The sequence below is a fragment of the Oryza glaberrima genome, chromosome 3, assembly GCF_000147395.1.
Source record: "Oryza glaberrima chromosome 3, OglaRS2, whole genome shotgun sequence".
Taxonomy (NCBI): Eukaryota; Viridiplantae; Streptophyta; class Magnoliopsida; order Poales; family Poaceae; genus Oryza; species Oryza glaberrima.
The window spans coordinates 29,211,807-29,233,179 of record NC_068328.1 but is presented as its reverse complement, the minus strand read 5'-3'; the positions used below and the strand labels follow the sequence as shown (position 1 = coordinate 29,233,179).

At 50.5% G+C, this 21,373-nt stretch overlaps 1 protein-coding gene across 2 annotated transcripts; it reads left to right on the top strand.

Annotated features, from left to right (window-relative positions):
* The first annotated feature begins 597 nt into the window (after nt 1-597).
* LOC127767121 (GTP-binding protein At3g49725, chloroplastic) lies at nt 598-18,098 on the top strand. 2 transcript variants are annotated; one of them, XM_052292349.1, is made up of 14 exons: nt 598-1,160; nt 2,240-2,304; nt 2,530-2,592; nt 2,708-2,797; nt 2,949-3,061; nt 3,999-4,067; nt 4,158-4,302; nt 4,431-4,486; nt 4,569-4,619; nt 4,726-4,780; nt 5,409-5,465; nt 15,757-15,876; nt 15,981-16,493; nt 17,102-18,098. In XM_052292349.1, the coding sequence occupies exons 1-13, from the start codon at nt 743-745 to the stop codon at nt 16,491-16,493; spliced, it is 1,815 nt and encodes a 604-aa protein (XP_052148309.1). In that variant the 5' UTR covers nt 598-742; the 3' UTR covers nt 17,102-18,098. The 2 variants fall into 2 exon arrangements, with proteins under 2 accessions (XP_052148309.1, XP_052148308.1); XM_052292348.1 differs by having other exon boundaries at nt 600-1,160; nt 17,122-18,094.
* The last annotated feature ends 3,275 nt before the right edge of the window (nt 18,099-21,373 follow it).

Sequence of the window (21,373 nt, the reverse complement as noted above, 5' to 3'; positions counted from 1 at the left end):
TCGTTCTCTGTTTCTCTTTCAACTCCGATGGCCTTGCTACACCGGCTTGAACCGTCATCGTCACGTGCTGTTGAAAAGGGACATGGACGAGTACACTACACCTAGCCAGCCCACCGCTGGCACCCCATCGTTGAATTGTGCACCGCCAAGCTGTGCAGTCCGGCTTTTCTATCGGCACGACGTGAAGGCCGCCATGACGCACGGAGCGCCAAAGAGAGACATGTGCGGGGAGTTCACAGGATGACGACAGATGTATTATGGAGATGGCTTTGATTAGGCGGCACAACTAGGAAGTGATTTGGGTTGAGCTGATGAAGTGGAGCGCAGTGCATTGTCAGTGAGCAGTGATGGTGGTCATGGCATTCGGTGGTGCTGCCGACAAACACATTGACGTGTTTAAAGGAAAGGAGAAGTGATGTTCAAGCGAACTTTTGTTTATAATAGTATTCTAGCGTATAGACATTGTTTAAAATGATAATTTAACGATATATGACAATAGACGGCACAACTACGAGGAAACCCTTGTTGAAAGATGGCACGATAGCAATTCTATCCTCCACCTTTTGCTGCCGCTCTCGCCATACCGACTCGTGTCGCACGGTCGCGCAGTCGCACCGTCGCGGTTCGTCCCACGATCCCTCGTGGACTCGATCCAACCGCTCTCCTCCATCAGTGCCCGAGTGCTAGACCGGTGGGACCCAACGCCACACCTCCGGCCGCCGCCGCCGCGCCGCCATTCGCGATGCTCCGCGCCGCCGTCTCCCGCCTGCGCGCGCACCTCCACCCCCACCCCCACCCTCACGCCCACCACCACCACGGCCTACCCTCCGTGACGCCCGCTCCGCTCCGCTCCCTCTCCACTCGCTGGGGCAAGCGCTCCTCCCCGACCGCGTCGCCGCCCGCCGACTCCGACGACGAGGGCTCCCCGCGCGGCCTCTCCCTGCTCCCCCGCGACCCTGAGCGCCCGCCGCGGCTGCTGGTGGTGCAGCCGCGCCTCCGCCCGGGCTCGCTCCTCGACTCCAAGCTCGCCGAGGCCCTCAACCTCGCCAACTCCCTCGAGGAGCCGCGCGACGGCTTCTACCAGGAAGGTCTCGCCGCCAAGAGCGCCCCGCCCCACCTCGTCGTCCAGAACCCCTCATCCCGCGGTCGCTCCCATGTCGGTATGTGGCAATCTTTTGTTCATTTCCAGCGGTTAACTCAAGCGGGAGTGTATTTAATCGTAATTGTATTTCGAAGGTTTAGGTCTTTTCTGCATGGCGGCATGCGATATGCAGCGATTTTTATTTAAATTCTGGCACACCTGGGGTTTGTTGTGATAAGATTATTAGACGAGCACTTTTAGCATTGTATGAATGAAGGGCGAATTGTAAGGCTTGAATCTGATTGTTTGAATTTTACTTATAAGATTATTAGATTAGCACTTTTAGCATTTTATGAATGAAGGGCGAATTGTAAGGCTTGAATCTGATTGTTTGAATTTTACTTATAATATTATTAGGTTAGCACTTTTAGCATTGTATGAATGAAGAGCGAATTGTAAGGCTTTAATCTGATTGTTTGAATTTTACTTATAGACTGAGCTTTTTGGATGGCACATACTAGAGGGCTGTGCATACAGAGTTGGGTGAGATTTGCTCATGAGTACTCATATAGGCGCATTACTCTACCTATTCTTCTGTCTTGAGAAAACGGGAAATAAGGCTGGCTAGATTGGCTTGAGGTTATTTCTAATTGCATCTGTTATGGTTAGGGTATGCTTAGTGATGCAATACATTCTATAGATCTGCCAGTTATTTTTACTGGAAATGGTATAAAATAAGTCATGTTTCTTTGGAAGACCCTCATTGGCATTTCTATGTTGCTCTGAAGATGTGGTTGTAGTACATTTTCTTAGTGGTGAAGTTGATTTGTACCTTTGAGTTTTTAATCCTTTCAAAATGTCAAAATTATTTTCTCCTGAGGTGCTAACCACCTTCTTGCTAAATATGCGTAGTTTTTAGTTTGCAATGTTTGAACTTCATAACCCAGACTGAATTTTCTAGAGTTCGATCAATAAGCAAATAGGTGAAGTCTTGAGCTTCACTGGTTGACACTTCCAGCTGTGCTATCAAGTAACTTTATTTGTTAGAACTTTTTGCCAGCATTTGTATAGTTCTATACTTCTGTTCACCTAGGAGAGTCTTTCGTCGGCTTTTCTTGGATTATAGGATTTAACCTTATGTGACAACTTGTCATACAGATAAATTTTTTGGACCTGGAACTGTGGATAATGTCAAGTGCTACTTGAGGACATCGGAATCAGAGGTGCACTCTTTATTTGTTTCTTGTACATAAACATGACTACGGTGTAACTTCATTTGTAGTTTTACACCCCGGATGATCCATTATATATTCCATTTGTGTTGTGATCGCACTTGCTTATGCTTTCTTTTCTATTGCACGGTCAATTCCGACATGTATGATATATGAAGGAAAATATTCCAGTATGCCTTAAGCGCCATTTATCTGGTATTCCTTTGAATCTAACAGGAAGGAGTAGATGCAGTTTTTGTTAATGCAATTCTCACTGGAATCCAACAAAGGAACTTGGAGGCAAGTGCTCCTGCTTATTTTTTGTTAGATTTTGTCGAAGTTTCAATTATTGTGCTGCATTCTGAATTTCTGAGCCTCCTGTCCTTTTTGTTCATGATGATATCTTATTTTGCAGGTTGCCTGGGGTAAGCCGGTTTTAGATCGTGTTGGGCTTATAATTGAGATATTTAATGCTCACGCTGAAACAAAAGAAGCAAAATTACAGGTCCATTCCATTTTGATATCTGACCAAAATGTCACTCTTGTCAGATCTTTTGAGTGCATGTATATGGTTCTCTTTGATGCATAATATTCATGGAAATATGCTGTGACATTTGGATATTTGTTTAATTGCTCTATTGTTTTGCTTGGCACAGTCAGAGTTAGCAGCTCTCATGTACATGAAGACTAGACTTGTCCGTGTCCGTGGTCCAGGTGGACGATTAACTTTTGGTTCGAGTGGTGAAGCTGAAGTTGTAAGTGCTCGAGGGTATGTCTGCTCTTAATCATAGTCAGCGGTGGTAAAATATTGTTTGATGAATGATGAGCAAAATTTAATGTGGATGCCATCTTTGGTACAATGATATTGTAATGTCAAGGATGAACTTTAACCTGTGCTGGTCCACATTTTGAAACATGGTAAACTTGCATGTTCTTGTAGTTGATTTCAACCTGCAAGATTTCAACATTTAAATTGTACTTATACACTTATGTAGTGACATCAACATTGCTCTTTGTTTATATCGTTTAGAATTATGAACTCATTTTTTATCATGCACAACTGGATAATCATTCATATTCCTGGTACGGTTGTAACTGCAGAAGATGAAATTCCCACTATAAGAAAATGATCACTATGGTCACACTGGTTTTTAACTATTTTTGGTGCAAGAACTAGAGTGTTATGTCTTTTTTTTCTTTATGTTGTGGATACATTAGGGCATAGATTTAGCATGCTAATGTAAAAGTGGTGCTGCCATTGTTTCCTTATCAATTAGTTCAAGTACGATGTACTTGCTGGTATAGTTCTAACATAGCTGCACAGGTCCTTCAGAGAAACATTATTATGTGGCTGTTGCATGTTCATTTTGGTATGTGCCTCGTGTGATTTGCTAGTTGAATACGTAAATTGTTATGCATTTGATAACATGAAGTATTCAAATTCAAAATGGGCATAGATCCACTTGTCAATTTTCATTGTTATTACTTGTTTTGTTTGTATTTACTATACACAGTTTTAAATGTGCATGGAAATAATTGAAGCTAGTATAAAAAAGGAAGTTGACATACATTTCCTTTTGTCATCACTGTGCTGATGTTGTAGTTGCTAAGAATTTGTGGCCATCTTAAACACATTTTTGTTGAAATCTTATTTCTTATTGTGTCTAGTGTCCTGATCTTGACTAATTCACTGTTGTGGCTTTTAGGAGAGGAAGTGGGGGACGTGGCTTCATAAGTGGTGCTGGTGAAACAGAACTTCAACTACAGCGGAGGAGGTGCCTAACAGTTGATTGATAGAATCTTGTTTGAACCTGATTTTTATCAGAAATTTCTCATCGTTTTTCCTTTTACTGCATCTCGTGTAGAATCCAGGAACGCCGTGTCAGATTGTTAGCTCAAATTGAAGATGTACGTCGAACTAGAGCGATACAACGCTCAAATCGAAAACGGCATGGCAACTCATTTGGTCAAGAGCTTGTAACTGTTGCTGTTGTTGGCTACACTAATGCAGTACGTTGATCTGCCATTGCAGTTCTCTCCCTTAATATTGGACAACCATTTTCTATGCTCTTCCAGAAATACAGCGAAATATATCTGAGCTTTCTACAAACTCCTTCCTTTGATGCTATCTTTTACAGGGAAAATCTACTCTAGTGAGTGCACTTTCTGAAACTGATCTATACAGTGATGACAGGTATGATGAGAACTTTTCCCTGTATAGCTTACTATTTTAAATGTGCACTGTGTAGCCAAATCATTTTACTGTTTCCATGCAGGCTATTTGCTACAGTGGATCCCCGCTTACGCAGTGTGATCCTCCCATCAGGGTACCTTAATAGATTTTTCATTCATCTATTGTATGTCAGTAGATTTGATTTGTGATTAGTGCATGTTCAGTATATAATCTTTTTTTTTTTGTCAAATGCTATTCAGGAGAAAAGCACTTCTTAGCGATACTGTTGGCTTCATCTCAGACTTGCCTGTGCAGGTAGCTTTCTTGATTTAATTTTGACCTTGCAGATTGTTTTGACACAATCGTGGATTTAGCGTCTACCATTTTGCATACAAGTTATTAGTTTATTTTGCATAGTTTTGTACTCTGCCAACAGCACTGCTGGCACGATTTAAAGCGAAACCATCTGTTATGCCGACCTCTGCTAAACCCCAACATTCACCTTACTATAAAGATTTGGTTAATACATTTTTTTAAGAAAATGCTGCAGAGAGGCTTGTATTACATTGTGCTATTAATACTAGGTTAGAACTGTGCAGAGTTGATAGTAAAAGAGAGAAAAGAGCTGGCACTGCAAGTTAGTTGCAAGTATGTGGTTTGAAGTTCACATATTCATTACTTCCTAGTTTCTCTATTATCTTATCTCTTAGATTGAATTATCTTAGGAATGCTCTTTTTAACATGAGGTCTTAGCTCATGAAGTGCTAAGCAAGAGTGACCTGAAATTCCTTACTCTATCTCTCCCTGCCCTTGTGGTGTTGCTGCCAATCACAGCACTATCATGCCACTTTGGTCTAGGCCTCCAGGGGAACCTTAATGATGCATGAAAGCCTTTTTCAACTACTGTGGTGACAGTAATAATATAGTAACCTTTCTTGTGCAGCTAGTGGAAGCATTTCATGCTACTTTGGAAGAAGTTGTTGAAGCAGATATGTTAGTGGTATGTATAATTAACTTATCTCCAATTCATTTTTTATTGGCATTCATAGGTTGAAGATGGCTTCTGTCGAGGAGTGATCCTCTCTAGCGGGAGATTGTGAGATCCCCTTTAGTGAGTTCGGCCGGGGGAAAAGGCTCGCGTGGGGAGATCGCGAATCCGCCCTCAATGTTACTAAAACGCGTGTGGGCACTAAGATTATATAGGTTCGGGCCGCTATGGAGCGTAATACCCTACTCCTGTGTGTGAGATTATGGCTGAGTGTTACAAGGGTTCCTAAACTCCGGAGAGCGCTCCCACTTCTCTTCTCCTAGAGTTCAGGCTTACTGAGAGTCGTCCCTTTTCTCGGTGGGCAAGGTCCTCCTTCTATAGTTCAAGGGGATACCACATGCACCGCCTCTACCTACTCTTCTACGGGAGGGGGACCCACTCTACCTTGACCGGACTGCGACCCGTGCCTTCGCCCGGAAGCTAAGCAGCAGTCCGTCCTTGAGCGGGACCCAACGCACCCCCCCGCCTGACACGGGGGACAGCCCTGTCATTCCCTCATAAATGGGTGAAGACTTGTGGCGGTCCTCCTCTCACGGAGGGAACTCCGAATGACGTTTCGATGGGACGGGACATACCTACCTCCACTTTGCCGGATACAGAGGCGACGTGGGGGCACGGCCGCCCGTTCAGTCGAACGTGACCGGCGACAGGCCGGTCACAGACTGGTCAGACCCGATTGACGTGGGTTAGTGGTGCGGCACCGCACGTCCGTCCTTACTGCATTAAACGCGGTGAGGGATAGTTGGGGTGCCGCGCATTGATGGCTGTTCAGCCTGGGCTTCCTCCCCTCGCTCTCCCCGCCACATAGCAACTGGGGGAGGGCCTCGGGGCAAGGCAACGCGAGAGCTCGAGGGGCATGACGTGGCACCCGGAGGCCCCCCAGCCGCTTCTGCGACCTGCGACTCGCGAGGTGCGGGGGTAGGGCCAGGCTGTAGAGCCACGTGGCTGGATGGGAAGGTAACTTCCCCTCACTTTGCATACCCCCGGGCCCATATCTCCGACAGTAGCCCCCGGCACCACGTCGGACATCGGCCTCGTGAGGGCAGTCTGACGTGGCGCCTCACGTCTTCCCGTGCCAAGGTTGTGGGCCCGACGGGGAATCCTGACGGTTGCCGCCGCGCGGCCATGCTGGCGCATTAGCCATAATGGCGATTTGACCGCCATTAACTGCGCTGATGATGGGGGCGCCTAAGGCGCGAAAATCGGGGGGTCGGCCAGACCACGCCCAGAATCGTCAGCCACGCCGCCTCGACTCCCTCGCCTGCCAGGCACGCGACGGGACCGACGGCGGGCCCGCCTAATCCGTGCCCACGAACATCGCACGCCCCGCGCTGAGTGTGCCGCTGACAGGTTCACTGAACGCGGGGCGCGGATTCAGTGGGCGACGTGATGAGTGGACGCGAGAAACGATGAGGCGCATGAATCGAGGAGACAACCGCGGGGGCGTGAAACGAGGAGACGAGCGCGGGCGAGGCGGGGATAAAAGGATAAGGGGGCGAGTTCGTCCCCTTCTTCTCGCCGACTGCTCGCCCGCTCACTCGTTCTTCAAGCCCCATCGCTTCTCTCGCTCCACGCCATTCTATACACTAAGCTCCTCGCCGTTTCCCCGCCGGTCACCATGGCCCAAGACGCTGGTGACGCTGTGCTCCCGGCGTCGTGCATCACAGCAGAGATGCATCTTAGCCTCGTCCGCAAGATCATGCCGGAGGACGCCGCCATGAGGGTGGGGGAGTCACGGCCGCGGCCGCGGTATCCAGAGCGATCCGTGCACCTCCTGTCCTTCGCCATGGTGGGGTTGATCCCGCCATTTTCCAGGTTCTTCCATGAGGTTTTGGATTTCTACGAGATTCAAGCCTTGCATCTCGCACCCAACGCCGTGATGACGCTGGTCATCTTCGCGCACTTGTGCGAGATGTTCGTCGGGGTGCGGCCGACGATGCGGCTGTTCCAGTCCTTCTTCGTCCCGCAGCTGCAGCAAGGCGCGGCAGTGGGAGGATGCTACCTCCAGCCCCGGCCGGGAATGGCGGGGCAGTACATCGAGAGCCACCTCTGCAAGAAGTGGGAGGATTGGAAGAAGGATTGGTTCTACACCGCGCTACCGGATCATCCGCGACTTCGGCTCCCCGTCGGCCCTCTCGAACGATCCGCCGCGTGGTTGGCAGTTTTGGAACTGGGCGAGGAGTACGATGCCGTGCGGGATCGCCTCAGGGGCCTGCGAAGCCAAGGCTTAACGGGGGCGATGGTGTTTGGCGACTACCGCCGTCGCATCGCCTCTCCAGGAGCGGTCCCGCGGCGCGTGGGAGTATACTGGGCACAACGATCCCATGCGCACCCACGTGGGTGAGCGCTGGGACTGGGGCGAGGACGCGAAGACGGTGATCCGGCGAGTGCTGGGCCTGGACACTATCAAGCAAACGCTGATTCCGGATGGGATCCTCCCCCTCTGCAGCGACCGCGACCGGGAGAGTATCCTGGCTGTGATGTCGGCAGTCGGTGCTGGCAGGGGTCGGTCCCGCCGGAGCGGCGCCGGTGGTGGCGGCGACGGCGCGGGTAGCAGCGGCGCGACCGCAGGCGGCAGCCGGGCCGGCGGCTCTGGCGGGGTGTCGGCTCCTGGGCGCCCGGTCCGAGCCATGGACCCGGGGGGGACTCGGCCGGCGACCCGAAAGGGAAGCGGAAGGCGTTCGAATCTTGGCTCCCTTCTCCCCCGCGTGGAGGGGGCGCCGAGCGAACGGCGGACCGACCACCGGCGGGCCACAAACGCCTCGCCGCGTCCGAGGCTGGACGGAAGAAGCGGCTCCGGAAGATAGGGCAAACGGAGCCGTGCCGGGGGAGCTTCATCGAGCCCCGGAAGTGGACCTTCAAACGCCCCCCTCGCAGGTACGATCGCTAGCATCCGACTCGGTGCTCTCTATCCATCTTGGCCTCCTATTCCTTCTTCTTTTTTTTTTAACGTGATTGGGGTTCTCCTGAAGCGGGATTCCTTCCCAGGGGGTCTCGGTGTACGATCCCTTGCAGGGGTCAAAATCCGAGCGGCGGGATCGACCGGGACCCGGCCAACCCGGTGTCACGGGGCCTTCGCAGTACCCTGGTGGGGCCCACGGGCCACACGCCGGGTCTGGTTCCGAGCCCGCCACAGCCGAGGTGCAACCATCCGCGGGTGATAGCAGCGGCGACGGCGTCCCCCCGGGGGCGATCCCGAGGGCGCGACCTACGAGGAGCGCCACTCGGGGGCGGAGGCCGAAGCGGGTCGTGGCTCGGAGTCCGAGGTGGAACGCGCTCCGGGGGTCGAGGCGGGGCACGGCCTGGAGGCTGAGGCCGGGGGCGGGCCCGAACCCGAGGCCGAGGCCGAGTCTGCCCGAGGGGCCGAGGCGGGGGGTGACGGGGGCAACTGTTCCCCTCTGCATTTGGGGCGCCCTCGGGGCTGGCCGCGCGGAAGGGGGGCCGAGAGCAGCCCCCAGTCTCGCGGGGGGTCCAGCAGCACTCCGTCATCTCAGGGGCGGACCGTCTTTTTCTTCTCCGACTCCCGTGAGCATGGAGCCACTCCTGCAGGTGCTCGCCGCCGCCGACTCCACCGTCCGGGAGGGGCTCAATGCCCAAGTTCAAGCCCTGGCGGACGAGCAGGCGGCCCTGGAGGCGGAGTGGGCGCAGCTCGTGGCGGACCGCGCGCGAGTCGATGAGGGGCGCCGCGCCGTGGACGACATGGTGGAGGTGGGGCGCAAAATGCGCCAAGCCCAACTGGCGGAGAACCAGGCGCGCGAAGTGACGCTGGACTCGGTTATGCGGGAGACGGAGGAGGAGCGGCAGGCGGTGCTCATCGCTTCGAGCGTACTGGATAAGGCGCTGGGCGACATCCGCTTGCAGTACGAGGCCCACGCCGAGGATCTGGCGAAGAGGGTCGAAGACGCCCGCGGAGTCCTTGACGTGGCTGCCGCCTAAGAGCGGCGGGCGTCGGAGGTCGATGCCTCGCTGCGGGCTCGGTCGGCGGCGCTCGAGGCCAAGCGCAAGGCCTTAGACGAGCGCGCCCGCTCCGCGCAGGAGTTCGAGGCCACGATCCATCGACGGATCGAGGTCCTCGACCGTAACCAGCGCGAACAGGACGGGCGCAGTCGGGAACAAGCGCAGCGAGCCCGGGAGCTAGAGGAGCATGCTTGGGCGCTGGAGGAGCGGGCGCGCATGCTAGACTAGCGCGAGACCACTTTGGCCGCTCGAGAGAACGGCGGCCGAGGCGGAGTCCTCCCTTCGCCTCCGTCAGGAGGCCGCAGCCGAGCGCAACCGGACCACCCTTGCCGCAGAGGCTTCAGTGGCTCATCGAGCGGAGGGGTTGCGGCTTCGGGAGGAGGCGTGCCGAGAACGGGACACCACGCTTGCCGCACGCGAGGCCGAGGTGAATCGCCGCGAGGTGGCGGCGCGTCGGCTGGGCGAGCAACTCGCGAAATGCGAGGAGGCCGTTGCCGGGCGCGAGGCCCGGCATTTGGAAAGCGCCCGCGCTGAGCGCGCGGCGATGGCGGCGAGGGCTTCCGAGCTGGAGGCACGGGAGAAGGAGCTGGCGGCAGGCGGGCAGCCCGGCGGCGCGGAGTTGATGAGCCAGCTCACCGCGGTTCAAAGCACCCTCGCCGACCTGCGGCTCCTGGTGCAGGACCAAGCTGGAGAGATTGCGGCCCTCCGCCTCACCAACGAGATCGGACCTAGCCAACTCTCCGACGCCGTCGAACGGCTGGAGTGCGCGGGGCGCCGGGTAGACATCTCCGTGCGCCGGGACAGGAAGCTCCCGCCCACACAGCCGGCACTCGCACTCCGGCTGGACGGGATGGCTGCGGATTTGGAGAGGCTGGAGGAGGAGGTCGGCGAGGTCGTGAAGTCGTCGTCGGCTTCTTTGGCGCGGGCTGCGGTGGAACTGGTCCTCGCAAGTCATCAAGCTCGCGACCCCGACTTCGTCCCGTGGCGCGCGCTCGAGGACTTCCCCCCGGGGACCGAGGCGAGGGCTCGGGAGCAAGTCCAGGAGGCGGCCGACGCGATCGTCTCCAGCTTCGAGGGGTCGGCCCCTCGGTTCAACCTCGCGCTTGCTTCAGACGAGGGGAGGGGAGCGAGGACAGTGGTGGCGATGACGGCGGCGAGGACTGGGACGAGGTGGTCAGCGGCGCCGGACTCGGGGTCCCGGGCACTCCGTGACTATCCCCGCTTTTCTTCTTTTATTTTGTTATGTGCTCGTCGTGAACGCTTCAAACTTTAGGTCATCGTGCCATACTGTTTGTAAACAAAGCTTCTCCTTCGCGCCTTTACATTCTTGCTTTCTCCTTTGAATGTCTGCGGCAAGAAAAGAAGAAAAAACCAAAGCGAACGTATTCAATTGACTTTCTTATGATTAAGTTGCCGTTCTTACCCTCTTTATGTCCCCCCTCGGGCTCATTCTGGTGAAAAGGGAAACTCACGCTCGGCCCGTGGCACCTAGGTGGCGAGGGGCAATGCCGTCGCCCCGAGGGAGCTGCCTAGCAGGTCTGGCCAGACCGAGGCTACGACGACCGGGGGTCGGGGATGGCCGTGTGTAGGCCCTTCCGAGCCCCCAGGGTTCGCCGCAGCTCGGGGCGCGGCCCGCGTTTAGGCTCCCTTTCGGCGGTTTTCAGGTTGCCCAACGCTACTTAGGGTCCGGAATAAGCGCGAATCATCCTTTGAAGCAGGACGAGCCACAGGAAGGAGTAAGAAAGGGCGCGCAATAGCCTCCGCTTGAGCGGAAAAATTTATTGCTGGGGAAGGGAAAAGATACAACATAATTAACAGTGGTAGCCCCCGGCCAAGCCCGCACAAGCCGAAGGATGTGCAGGGGTTATGCCTCGGGAGGAGACTAGAAAACCGAGTTTGCCCGCCGGCACACCGAACACACTTTTCGGGGTTCAGTTTCATGCGCGTGGACCTAAGACTGTCGAAAGTCTCAGCCATCCTGCAACAACGTGTCCTGGTGGCGTGTCTTTACCACCAGGTCATCGACATACGCCTCTACATTGCGCCTATTGCGCCCTATTTGATTACTCAAAGTAATACGAGTCATGCGCTGAAAAGTAGGACCTGCGTTCTTGAGACCAAAAGGCATAGTTGTATAACAAAGGTGTCTACAGGAGTATTGAAAGCAGTTTTTTCCTCATCTTCCCTAGCCATGCGGATCTGGTGATACCCGGAGTAGGCATCTAAGAATGACAAAAGGTCGCACTCCGCAGTGGAGTCGACTATCTGATCTATGCGCGGTAAAGGGAAGGGATCCTTAGGGCATGCCTTGTTGAGGTCCGTGCAGTCGATGCACATCCGGAGCTTGCCGTTGGCCTTTGGGACGACCACTGGATTTGCCAGCCACTCTGGGTGGATGACTTCTCGGATGAAGCCGGCCTCCAGGAGCCGCGTCACCTCCTCTCGGATGAAGGCTTGCCGCTCCGGGGCTTGGCGCCGTACTTTCTGCCGGATGGGTCGCGTATCCGGCCGCACGGCGAGGCGGTGCTCGATCACCTCCCTAGGGACCCCGGGCATATCCGACGGCTTCCACGCAAAGACGTCGGAGTTCGCCCGCAGGAAGGAGACGAGCGCGCTTTCCTATTTGGCGTCCAAGGTACCGCTAATCTTGGCGGTCTTGGATGGATCATCGCCAAGGGGAATCTCCTTGACGGGCACCTCGTCGGCCGAGGCGAGGCGCTTCTTGGAGGCGCGGGACGCGGAGGCCTTCGGGGCCTGCGGCTCCGTGGCTGCCGCCAGGTTGTCGGCACGCCACTCCGCGCAGGCGAGAGCGACCTTGACATCGCCAAAGACAGTGATGGGGCCGCTGGGGCCCGGCATCTTCATCTGGAGGTAGGCGTAGTGGGTGGCGGCCATGAACTTCACCAACGCGGGCCTGCCCAGGACCACGTTGTAGGGTAGATTGAGGTCTGCCACATCGAAGTCGATCCGCTCGGTACGGAAGTTGGTGGAGTCGCCGAAGGTCACCGGGAGCTCAACGTGACCCAGAGGCCACGTGTCTCGGGGTCACGCCGATGATCGGCAGTGACGGCTGGAGCTTCATCCCCGGGGCTTTGAGCGCGTCAAAAGCAGCCGGGGAGATGATGCTCAGGCTAGCCCCCCCGTCGACCAGGACACGCTTCATCTTGACGTTGTGGATGGTTGGGGAGACCACGAGGGCCAACTTCCCTCCCCGAGCGAGCATTGTCGGATGGTCGCTCTGGTCGAAGGTGAGCTTCACCTCCGACCAGCGCGCCTTCCGTGCCGCCTCGTGAGTTGGGACGGCGGCCAGAAGCTCACGCCTCGTGACCTTGAAACCGCGGCGGGAGGTGTGAGCGCAAGCCTCCCCGTCGAGAGTGGCGACGGTTCCCTGAGGTATCTGGAATTCCAGATCCTCGCTATCATCACTGTCATCGGCGGGGGCCTTCTTGGCCTCCCCTCGCCGGTCATTGGCGGGGGTCGCGGGGGCTTTGCCCTCCCGTCGACTCTGCTGCTTCTCATCGGCTTTCCGAAACCGCTCGACCAAGTTCTTGACCGAGCGGCAGTCGGTGAGGCTGTGCTGATAAGTGTTGTGCACCGAGCACCACTTCTCTGCCGACCGACCCTCTCCGGAGGGAGCGGTGGAGCTCGGCTTATCGCCGGTGGCTTTTTCCTTGCGCGGGGCCCGTGAGGGCCCATCGGCCGCAAGGACGTGGCCCTCGTCATCGGAGCGGGCTGGCTTCCTTTTGCCCCTCCTATCTCGCCGCTTAGAGCGGGTAACGGATTCGTGGGCAGCCGCAGCTGCCGCGCCGGTGCTGGGGGAGTTCCAGGCCCACGCCTCCTCCTTCCGAGCCACCTTGTCCGCCAGCTCGAAGAGCTCGGCGGTGGTCTTGGGCTCCTTGGAGGCGATCTTCTCTAGCATGCGGTTGTGCCGCACGCCGTTCCGAAACGTATAAACGACCGCGTGGGCCGGAATGCACGGAATAGTGTTGCGGACCTGGCAGAAGCGCTGTATATACGAGCGGAGGGACTCATCGTCCTTCCGCTGTAGAGCATGTAGGTCCGCCTCCTCTCCTGGGCGGGGGTACGTGCCCTGGAAGTTCGTAATGAACTGCTGGCACAGGTCCTCCTAGGAGTGGATGGAGTCGGGGGGCTTGGTCATGAGCCAGTCGCGCGCCTGACCCTTAAGAGCCATGGGGAAATAATTCGCCATGACCTGGTCGTCCCCCCCCCCCTCCCCCCCGCCGCCGCCATGATGATCGTGGTATAGATCTGGAGGAACTCGGAGGGATTGATGCTGCCATCATACTTCTCCGTGAGGTTGGGGCAAAACTTCGGGGGCCACCGGACATTCCGGAGACTCACAACGAAGGCCCTACAAGCAGTCCCTCCAGGGGTGAACGTGGGGGGCGGGCCGCCTCGCGAGGAGGAACGCGGCACTCCAGACGAGGAGGCGCCTTCTCCCATGCGGGCAGTGCGGCGCTCGTCCCGGCGTCGCTCGATGTTGATTCGAGCGTCCTGCTCCTCGTAGAGGTCATCGTGATGCCTCCGACTTCCCGAGGCCCCCGACAACGTTGGGGTCGTGGATCGCCTCAAGGCCGTGGCCGACCGACGGGCCCTCCTCCTTGCTGATGAGGAGAGGGTGGTGGGGGTACGTGACGTACCAGTGGCGGTGGAACGGCCACCCGCGGCCAGCTGTCGCTGGGCAGTGGTGACCAGGTTGGCGACGTCGTCCAACTATCGTTGGACGGGGGCCTCCGGCTCCGCGTTCACCGGAGGATGCCGTAGAAGGGCTCCCGCCGCCTGAAGCGCGCCTCGGGGCGAGTCGCCGTCACCGTATGTCAGGCGGCGACGTGCTCCGACGCGCCGTGGCCTCCCCCCGCCTCCCGGCGGGGAGAGGGCCGAGCCACCCGACCGGGTGGGATCCTCTCTCCGCGGGGGGTCGCGACGGGGCGGAGTTCGCCAGTTGCGGCAACGGTGACGGGGGCCGCGACTCCCGCTAGCATCCTCACTCCCGGAGGGAATGGGGGTGTGCACCACCACCTCTTCCTCCAAGACCTCGACCATGATCGTCGAAGGTAGAGGAGAACTTGGGGCGGAAGGAAACAACTTCCCTTTGAAGCGCGCGAATTCCCCCTACCTGGCGCGCCAGCTGTCGAGGAGTGATCCTCTCTAGCGGGAGATCGTGAGATCCCCCTTTAGTGAGTTCGGCCGGGGGAAAAGGCTCGCGTGGGGAGATCGTGAATCCGCCCTCAATGCTACTAAAACGCGTGTGGGCACTAAGATTATACAGGTTCGGGCCGCCATGGAGCGTAATACCCTACTCCTGTGTGTGAGATTATGGAGTGTTACAAGGGTTCCTAAACTCCGCAGAGCGCTCCCACTTCTCTTCTCCTAGAGTTCAAGCTTACTGAGAGTCGTCTCTTTTCTCGGTGGGCAAGGTCCTCCTTGTATAGTTCAAGGGGATACCACATGCACCGCCTCTACCTATTCTTCTACGGGAGGGGGACCCACTCTACCTTGACCGGACTGCGACCCGTACCTTCGCCCGGAAGCTAAGCAGCAGTCCGTCCTTGAGCGGGACCCAACGTTCCCCCCCCCCCCCCCGGCCTGACACGGGGGACAGCCCTGTTATTCCCTCATAAATGGGTGAAGACTTGTGGCGGTCCTCCTCTCACGGAGGGAACTCCGAATGACGTTTCGATGGGACGGGATATACCTACCTCCACTCCGCCGGATACAAAGGCGACGTGGGGGCACGGCCGCCCATTCAGTCGAACATGACTGGCGACAGGCCGATCACAGACTGGTCAGACCCGATTGACGTGGGTCAGTGGTGCGGCACCGCATGTCCGTCCTTACCACATTAAACGCAGTGAGGGACAGTTGGGGCGCCGCGCATTGATGGCTGTTCAGCCTGGGTTTCCTCCCCTCTCGCTCCCCCGCCACATGGCAGCCGGGGGAGGGCCTCGGGGCAAGGCAACGCAAGAGCTCGAGGGGCATGACGTGGCGCCCCGAGGCGCCCCAGCCGCTTCTGCGACTCGCGAGGTGCGGGGGTAGGGCCAGGCTGTAGAGCCACGTGGCTGGATGGGAAGGTAACTTCCCCTCACTTTGCATACCCCCGGCCCATATCTCCGACAGCTTCTAAAATCTTTCCATTGCTAGTTTAATAACAAATAGTTCTTCAGCCATGTACATTTTCTTTCCAGAAATTGTTTTAAGATAAATTACTTAATAAAAAAAAGAGAAATAGAGTTTATTGTATGTCTCTTTATTTGCATTGGTGCAGCATGTATTAGATTCTAGTGCTCCTAATATCGAGGAACATCGTTCTACTGTTCTGCAAGTATTGCAACAGATTGGTGTTTCACAGGATAAAATCAACAGTATGATCGAAGTTTGGAATAAGGTTAGTAGTGAAATTTAATTTGGCTGTGACTCTCACACTTGCATGGTGAATTGTTGGTAGCATGGGTTTTCATGTAACGTGACTTTTTTATGGTGTTTCTTCAGATTGATATTGTGGACAACAATGATAATGATGTAACTGATGATATTGAAGATGAGATTTTCCTGACCGAAGGTGAGGAGGATAAGGAGGAAGAATTATTTTCTGAAAACGATGTGCCTGCAGAAGAATCATCATTTGAGTCCTTGGATGATGGAACTGACTCCGAATATTTATCAGAGGAAAATTTGGAAGACAACAATGGTGAAATATCATCCTCACTTGAGCCTAGTGAGATGAGAGCAATGAACTCAGTATCATCATCATCAAAAGATTGTTTTGGAGAGCTTTGTGGTCCAGAAACTATTAGTACAGATGGCTGCAGTTCAACACAACCAATGTCCACTTGTCATGTGAAAACTTCTGCAGTGACAGGGACAGGATTGCAAGAGTTACTGGAGCTAATAGATAAGAAACTAACCGAGCGGCAAACTATTGTGGAGAGAAGCTATGGGCCTTTTGATAGAAAATGGAGACCATCTTCTTCTGTGGTTGGTGAAAAGGCCGCAGAACAGTAGGTATGTTATTGCTTTTTTTCTAAATATGTCCACCCATTTCTGGCTTTATATGCAATGAATATGCAACTTTGCATGATGTCTTCTTTATAGTTCAGGTTAAACAGATTAAGAAATATTTAGATGTTAGTTCTACATAATCTTTGGCCTTCTACAATCCACCAGTAAATAAGGTTTGCGGTTTTGAGTCTTGACTATGGGGGGGAAGCCTTCAGGCATAGCATAACCAGGTTTTATTTAACTTGTGGATTAGTATGAGGCAGAGATATGAGGGGAAAAAAACTGTGGTGTACTAAAAAAATATCGATTTTCTTAATTCGGTTATGAACTACTACGTGGACCAGTGAAGATTAAAGTCACATGCATTGACCCAGAGTCCTTGCTAAAGTTTACATATGTTCTGCATATAGCTATAGAGCCCTTTGCCACAGTAAAAACAGTTACCTCCTGAAACTAAAGCTGTGTATAGTACAACCCTAACGATGGTTTACATTAAATGACATTTAGTTTTGCCTGCCTCAGCACAGTTAATTTTTTTAGTTTTCAATGTATTTTGTCATATTTCTTTTATGTTCTACTGCTATATGAAATTCGCATACTAATATTTTCAGCATTTGATTCATGTGGCAAGGAGCCAAGGAGTGGTTCGAGGCACATCGGCTGCTTGTATCTTCTCGCTCCATGTGCCTGACATTTCAGGCCCGAAAATTGCCACCTGAGTCGTCCCATCAAGGCAATGCCCGATGACTTGGTTGGCAAATTCGAGAAAAAAGTTTTTGCAGAAAGTTGGCGCAGTTTGGAATGCTGGAATTTTTGTTTATGCCTACAGGAATTGAAGTGATCCTCGTGAAAATCGTTCTACTAGTACGTCCCGAAGAGGACTTTCTCCTTACATTAGTACATTACAGGTGTTTATACTCAGTCAGTTTGCTGGAGAGTTTAGTTGGATGATGCGGAAGTAATAAAGCTGTCGTGTATGTATGATATTCAAAGCAATCATCGGTAGCTTGAAAATTCTCAGGATAGAAGTTTAACCCAATGCATTACTCGACAGCCTTTAATTCGGCATGACTAATTCTTGTGCTTGTATTTGGCCTATTCGCATCGTGAAGGAGATTGTGCTTTTAAAGAGATTCAGTAATCAGTCTGCTCCACCAGGTAAAACTTTGCTGTTGGAAGCCTGTTTTCACGCTGTAGTCCAGACTTTTGCATCCATGTGATCTCTTGCATAATTTTTTCTTCCGTTGAAAACCTCAAAATCAACTCAAATTAAGCTTCAAAATAAATCTTATTTGCAACTGATAAGCCAAAAAGCAGACAATGAGAGCACTAGAGTTGGTAGTGATTGCTAGCCTTCACTCATCCGACCTATTCATACTCGTGCAAAAACAGTATATATGAAAAATGATAATGTGATTTATGATAACAAATCAGCTTTGTTTAATAATAGTGGGGGCAAAGAGCGAAAATGTTGCGCTAGTTAATGCGATTTTCATTATCCCTTTTTTTTAGAAATCCTACGACGAAACATAATGTTTTTACAGCAACTTAGTTACACCCACAGTTGGAAAGGAGATTTTCTAAGTAAATTTACAAGGGATGTTTACTTTGACGTCACACCGCCTTCTTCACACGAATTAACTTAAATCTCGTAAAAAATATTTGGAAAATCCTTTATTACAAAGAAGACCTAAGTAGAGTTTTTTTTTGCAAGCATGCACTGCATACTACTTTCTCCGTTTCACAACGTAAGTCATTCTAACATTTATCATATTCATATTGATATTAATGAATGTAAATAGATATATATATCTAGATCCATTAACATTAATATAAATATGAGAAATGCCAGAATGACTTACATTGTTAAACAGTTAAACGGAGGGAGTATTTCAGAGGAGGCTTAAGTTGACAAATTTAGGATTTGTTTGGTTCAATATATTATCAGTACATAATACTTTCTCCATTCAATAATATAAGTCACAACTACTTTTTAAAGTTGTTTCATAATATAAGGCGTGCATGCATGCATGTCATTAACTAGCACATATTTTCCACTCAAATATTATTATTTAAAGCTTCCACCATCAAGATCTCTAATTTTATTGGGTGTATGCATTCTATTTATTAGGGTAATTCAAACTATAAGGTGATAATAATTATTTCTTGTTCTTTGGGTTAAGGGTGGTTGTGCCTTATACTCCCTCCATCTACTTTTGATAGTCATATTTCATCTTAACACATAGACCAATAATAAGTGATTCTACTTATCATCCATTTAAACATGCTACTAGTCATTCCTCGTAAACAAGCGATTCATTAATATTTACATTTTTGGATGTCCATGCAACCAATCTTGTGTAGAAGAATGGAGTCATGCATTAAATCCGAGAAAGTCATTAAGATGATAGGTTGTTGGATTGAAATATGCCTATCAAAAATAGATTTTTCAGATTTGGAAATATGACTATCAAAAGTAGATGTAGAGAGTATTTTGGAATGGAGGAAGTATTAGTAAATAGAATATGATCTTGTTGGATTGAGTAATATGCAATCATAACTCCCCAATGTACTTTTGAAGAACAGTGAGAGATTGATTAAAAAAAAGAACATTGAGAGAAGATTTGCCTTATTTTCCACGCGCATGCTTCCCGAACTACTAAACGGTTTTATAAAACAAATTATATAAAAAAGTTGCGTTAAAAAATTATACAAATTATCTTTTCAAGTTCAAAATAATTAATACTCAATTAACCATATGCTAAAGATTCACCTTGTCTTACGTATTTTCACTCCACGTAGTCAGCACACACCACATTTGAACTCTTCTGGTCCTAATTCTACCTCAGTTTTTTAAATAGATGATGACTTTGATTGTTAACACATATTTAACATTTATTTTATTAAAAAATTTACATAATTATTATTTATTCCGCTGTAAGTTGTTTTGTCACTAAAAATTTTTTGGGGCATATTTTAAGTATGATTTATATCTTATGCATTTACATAAAATTTTTTAAATAAGATAAATAGTCGAATGTGTGTAAAAAAAATAACGGCGTCGTATATAAAAAAAATAGAGAAGCACATATTTTGTGCATTGACTTAAACATTCTTAAATGCACCAACCCATGGACAAACACGTACTCCCTACCAAACACATGTATGTTCCTGCTTCCAAAATTAATGGCATCATTTGATTTTATTAAAAAAAAAACTTTATATACCACCTTCATCCTAAATTAGTGGTCTTTTTGACTTTTTGCTTGCTACGTTTGACCATTTGTCTTATTTAATAAATTAGTGCAAATATAAAAAAAGGATAAGTTATACTTAAAGTACTTTTGATAATAAAGCAAGTTACAAATAAAATAAATAATAATTTCATGATTTTTTAAATAAGACGAATGGTCAAACGTTATAGACAACAACTCAAAGCGACAAGTATTTTGGGACGGATATAGTATAAAAGTTTATTGAAAAGATGAATAAATCCATTTTCAAATTTACAATGGTTTACTTTTTCAATCAAGTCACACAAGATAGTGTGAGGTTTCATATTGATATAGGATAAAAAAGTTACAAGATCATAGCTATGGGAGATCATGACTATAATCAGGAAAAAAATAAAACAACAAGCCATATCACACGCCTACAACAAAGCGAACCCTCTAAGGAAACAAACAAAAGCGTCGTGTTTTATCTACACTCAACGCCATCCACCTCCTTTTGTTGTAGAGGGAGAGGGCGATAGAGAAATGGATCCATTCTCTCTCACATGAACCCACCAACATGATCATTTTGTGGCGGTTAGAAGCGTCGCCGCAAGAGGACAAATCGTCTGCATAAGAGATTGGTAGAAAATGGAAATGGAAAAGCATCGCCGCTGTCAACCTGGAAGCAGACCAGGATGTCGCCCAAAAACATCCTTCCCTCGCATGCCGTCGTGCCCCAGTCATATGTGACAGTTGCCACCATCCGAACACCTTCGACGTTTGGCCATCGTACCAATGCTCCAATACCGGTCGACCATTGAGATGATCAATGGCCCACACGCGGAACTCTGGTAAGTCGTCGACGTGTCGGCCATCATCTCCCCACATCATACTTAATTAATGAAGTGTTTTTTGTGCCAATCATAACCATCTTTCATTTTTTTTTCACATACTTTCTTTTCTCAATCAATAACGATCATCTTTAATTTAATTTTTACTCTCCTTTTATTTTTTTAATAACTTCAGAAGTGATTTGCGACAGAGGTGGTAACATTTAAACAAACAAGTATACCCAACATAAAAGCTTTCGTTGTACTTTGTAGAATAAGGCTGTGTTTAAGTTCGTTGGCCAAATTTTTTTTTGACGTATACGGAAACACATTTGAAATATTAAACGTAGAGTAATAACAAAACAAATTACAGATTCTGCCTGTAAACTGCGAGATGAATTTATTAAGTCTAATTAATCCGTCATTAGCAATTTTTTACTGTAGCACCACATTGTCTATATCATGACGCAATTAGGCTCAAAAGATTTGTCTCGCAATTTACATGCAAACTGGGCAATTGGTTTTTTTTCATCCACATTTAATGCTCCATGCATATCTCCAAACATTTGATGTGATGTTTTTGGCTAAAATTTTTTGGAATCTAAACACAGCCTAAGTGAATAACTTCATTACTTCCCTGCTGGATGTAATGAGTGCACCTGGTTGTTCGGACTGCGATGCTACTAAGGCTAAGTTTGAGATGATAGGAAAAGAGGAGATTGAGAAGATACACAAAACGCGGTGAGCTATTATCTTATGATTAGTTGAGTATTAACTATTTTAAATTTCAAAAATAGATTAATATGTTTTTAAATCAACTTTTCTATATAATTTTTTT

Bases quoted from the DNA above. Each gene is read 5' to 3' on its own strand.
- LOC127767121 (XM_052292349.1), top strand. From the start codon at position 743: ATGCTCCGCGCCGCCGTCTCCCGCCTGCGCGCGCACCTCCACCCCCAC. The intron at 4,068-4,157 runs GTGCCTAACAGT...CATCTCGTGTAG, and splicing joins CTTCAACTACAGCGGAGGAG to AATCCAGGAACGCCGTGTCA. The intron at 4,303-4,430 runs GTACGTTGATCT...TATCTTTTACAG, and splicing joins TTGTTGGCTACACTAATGCA to GGAAAATCTACTCTAGTGAG.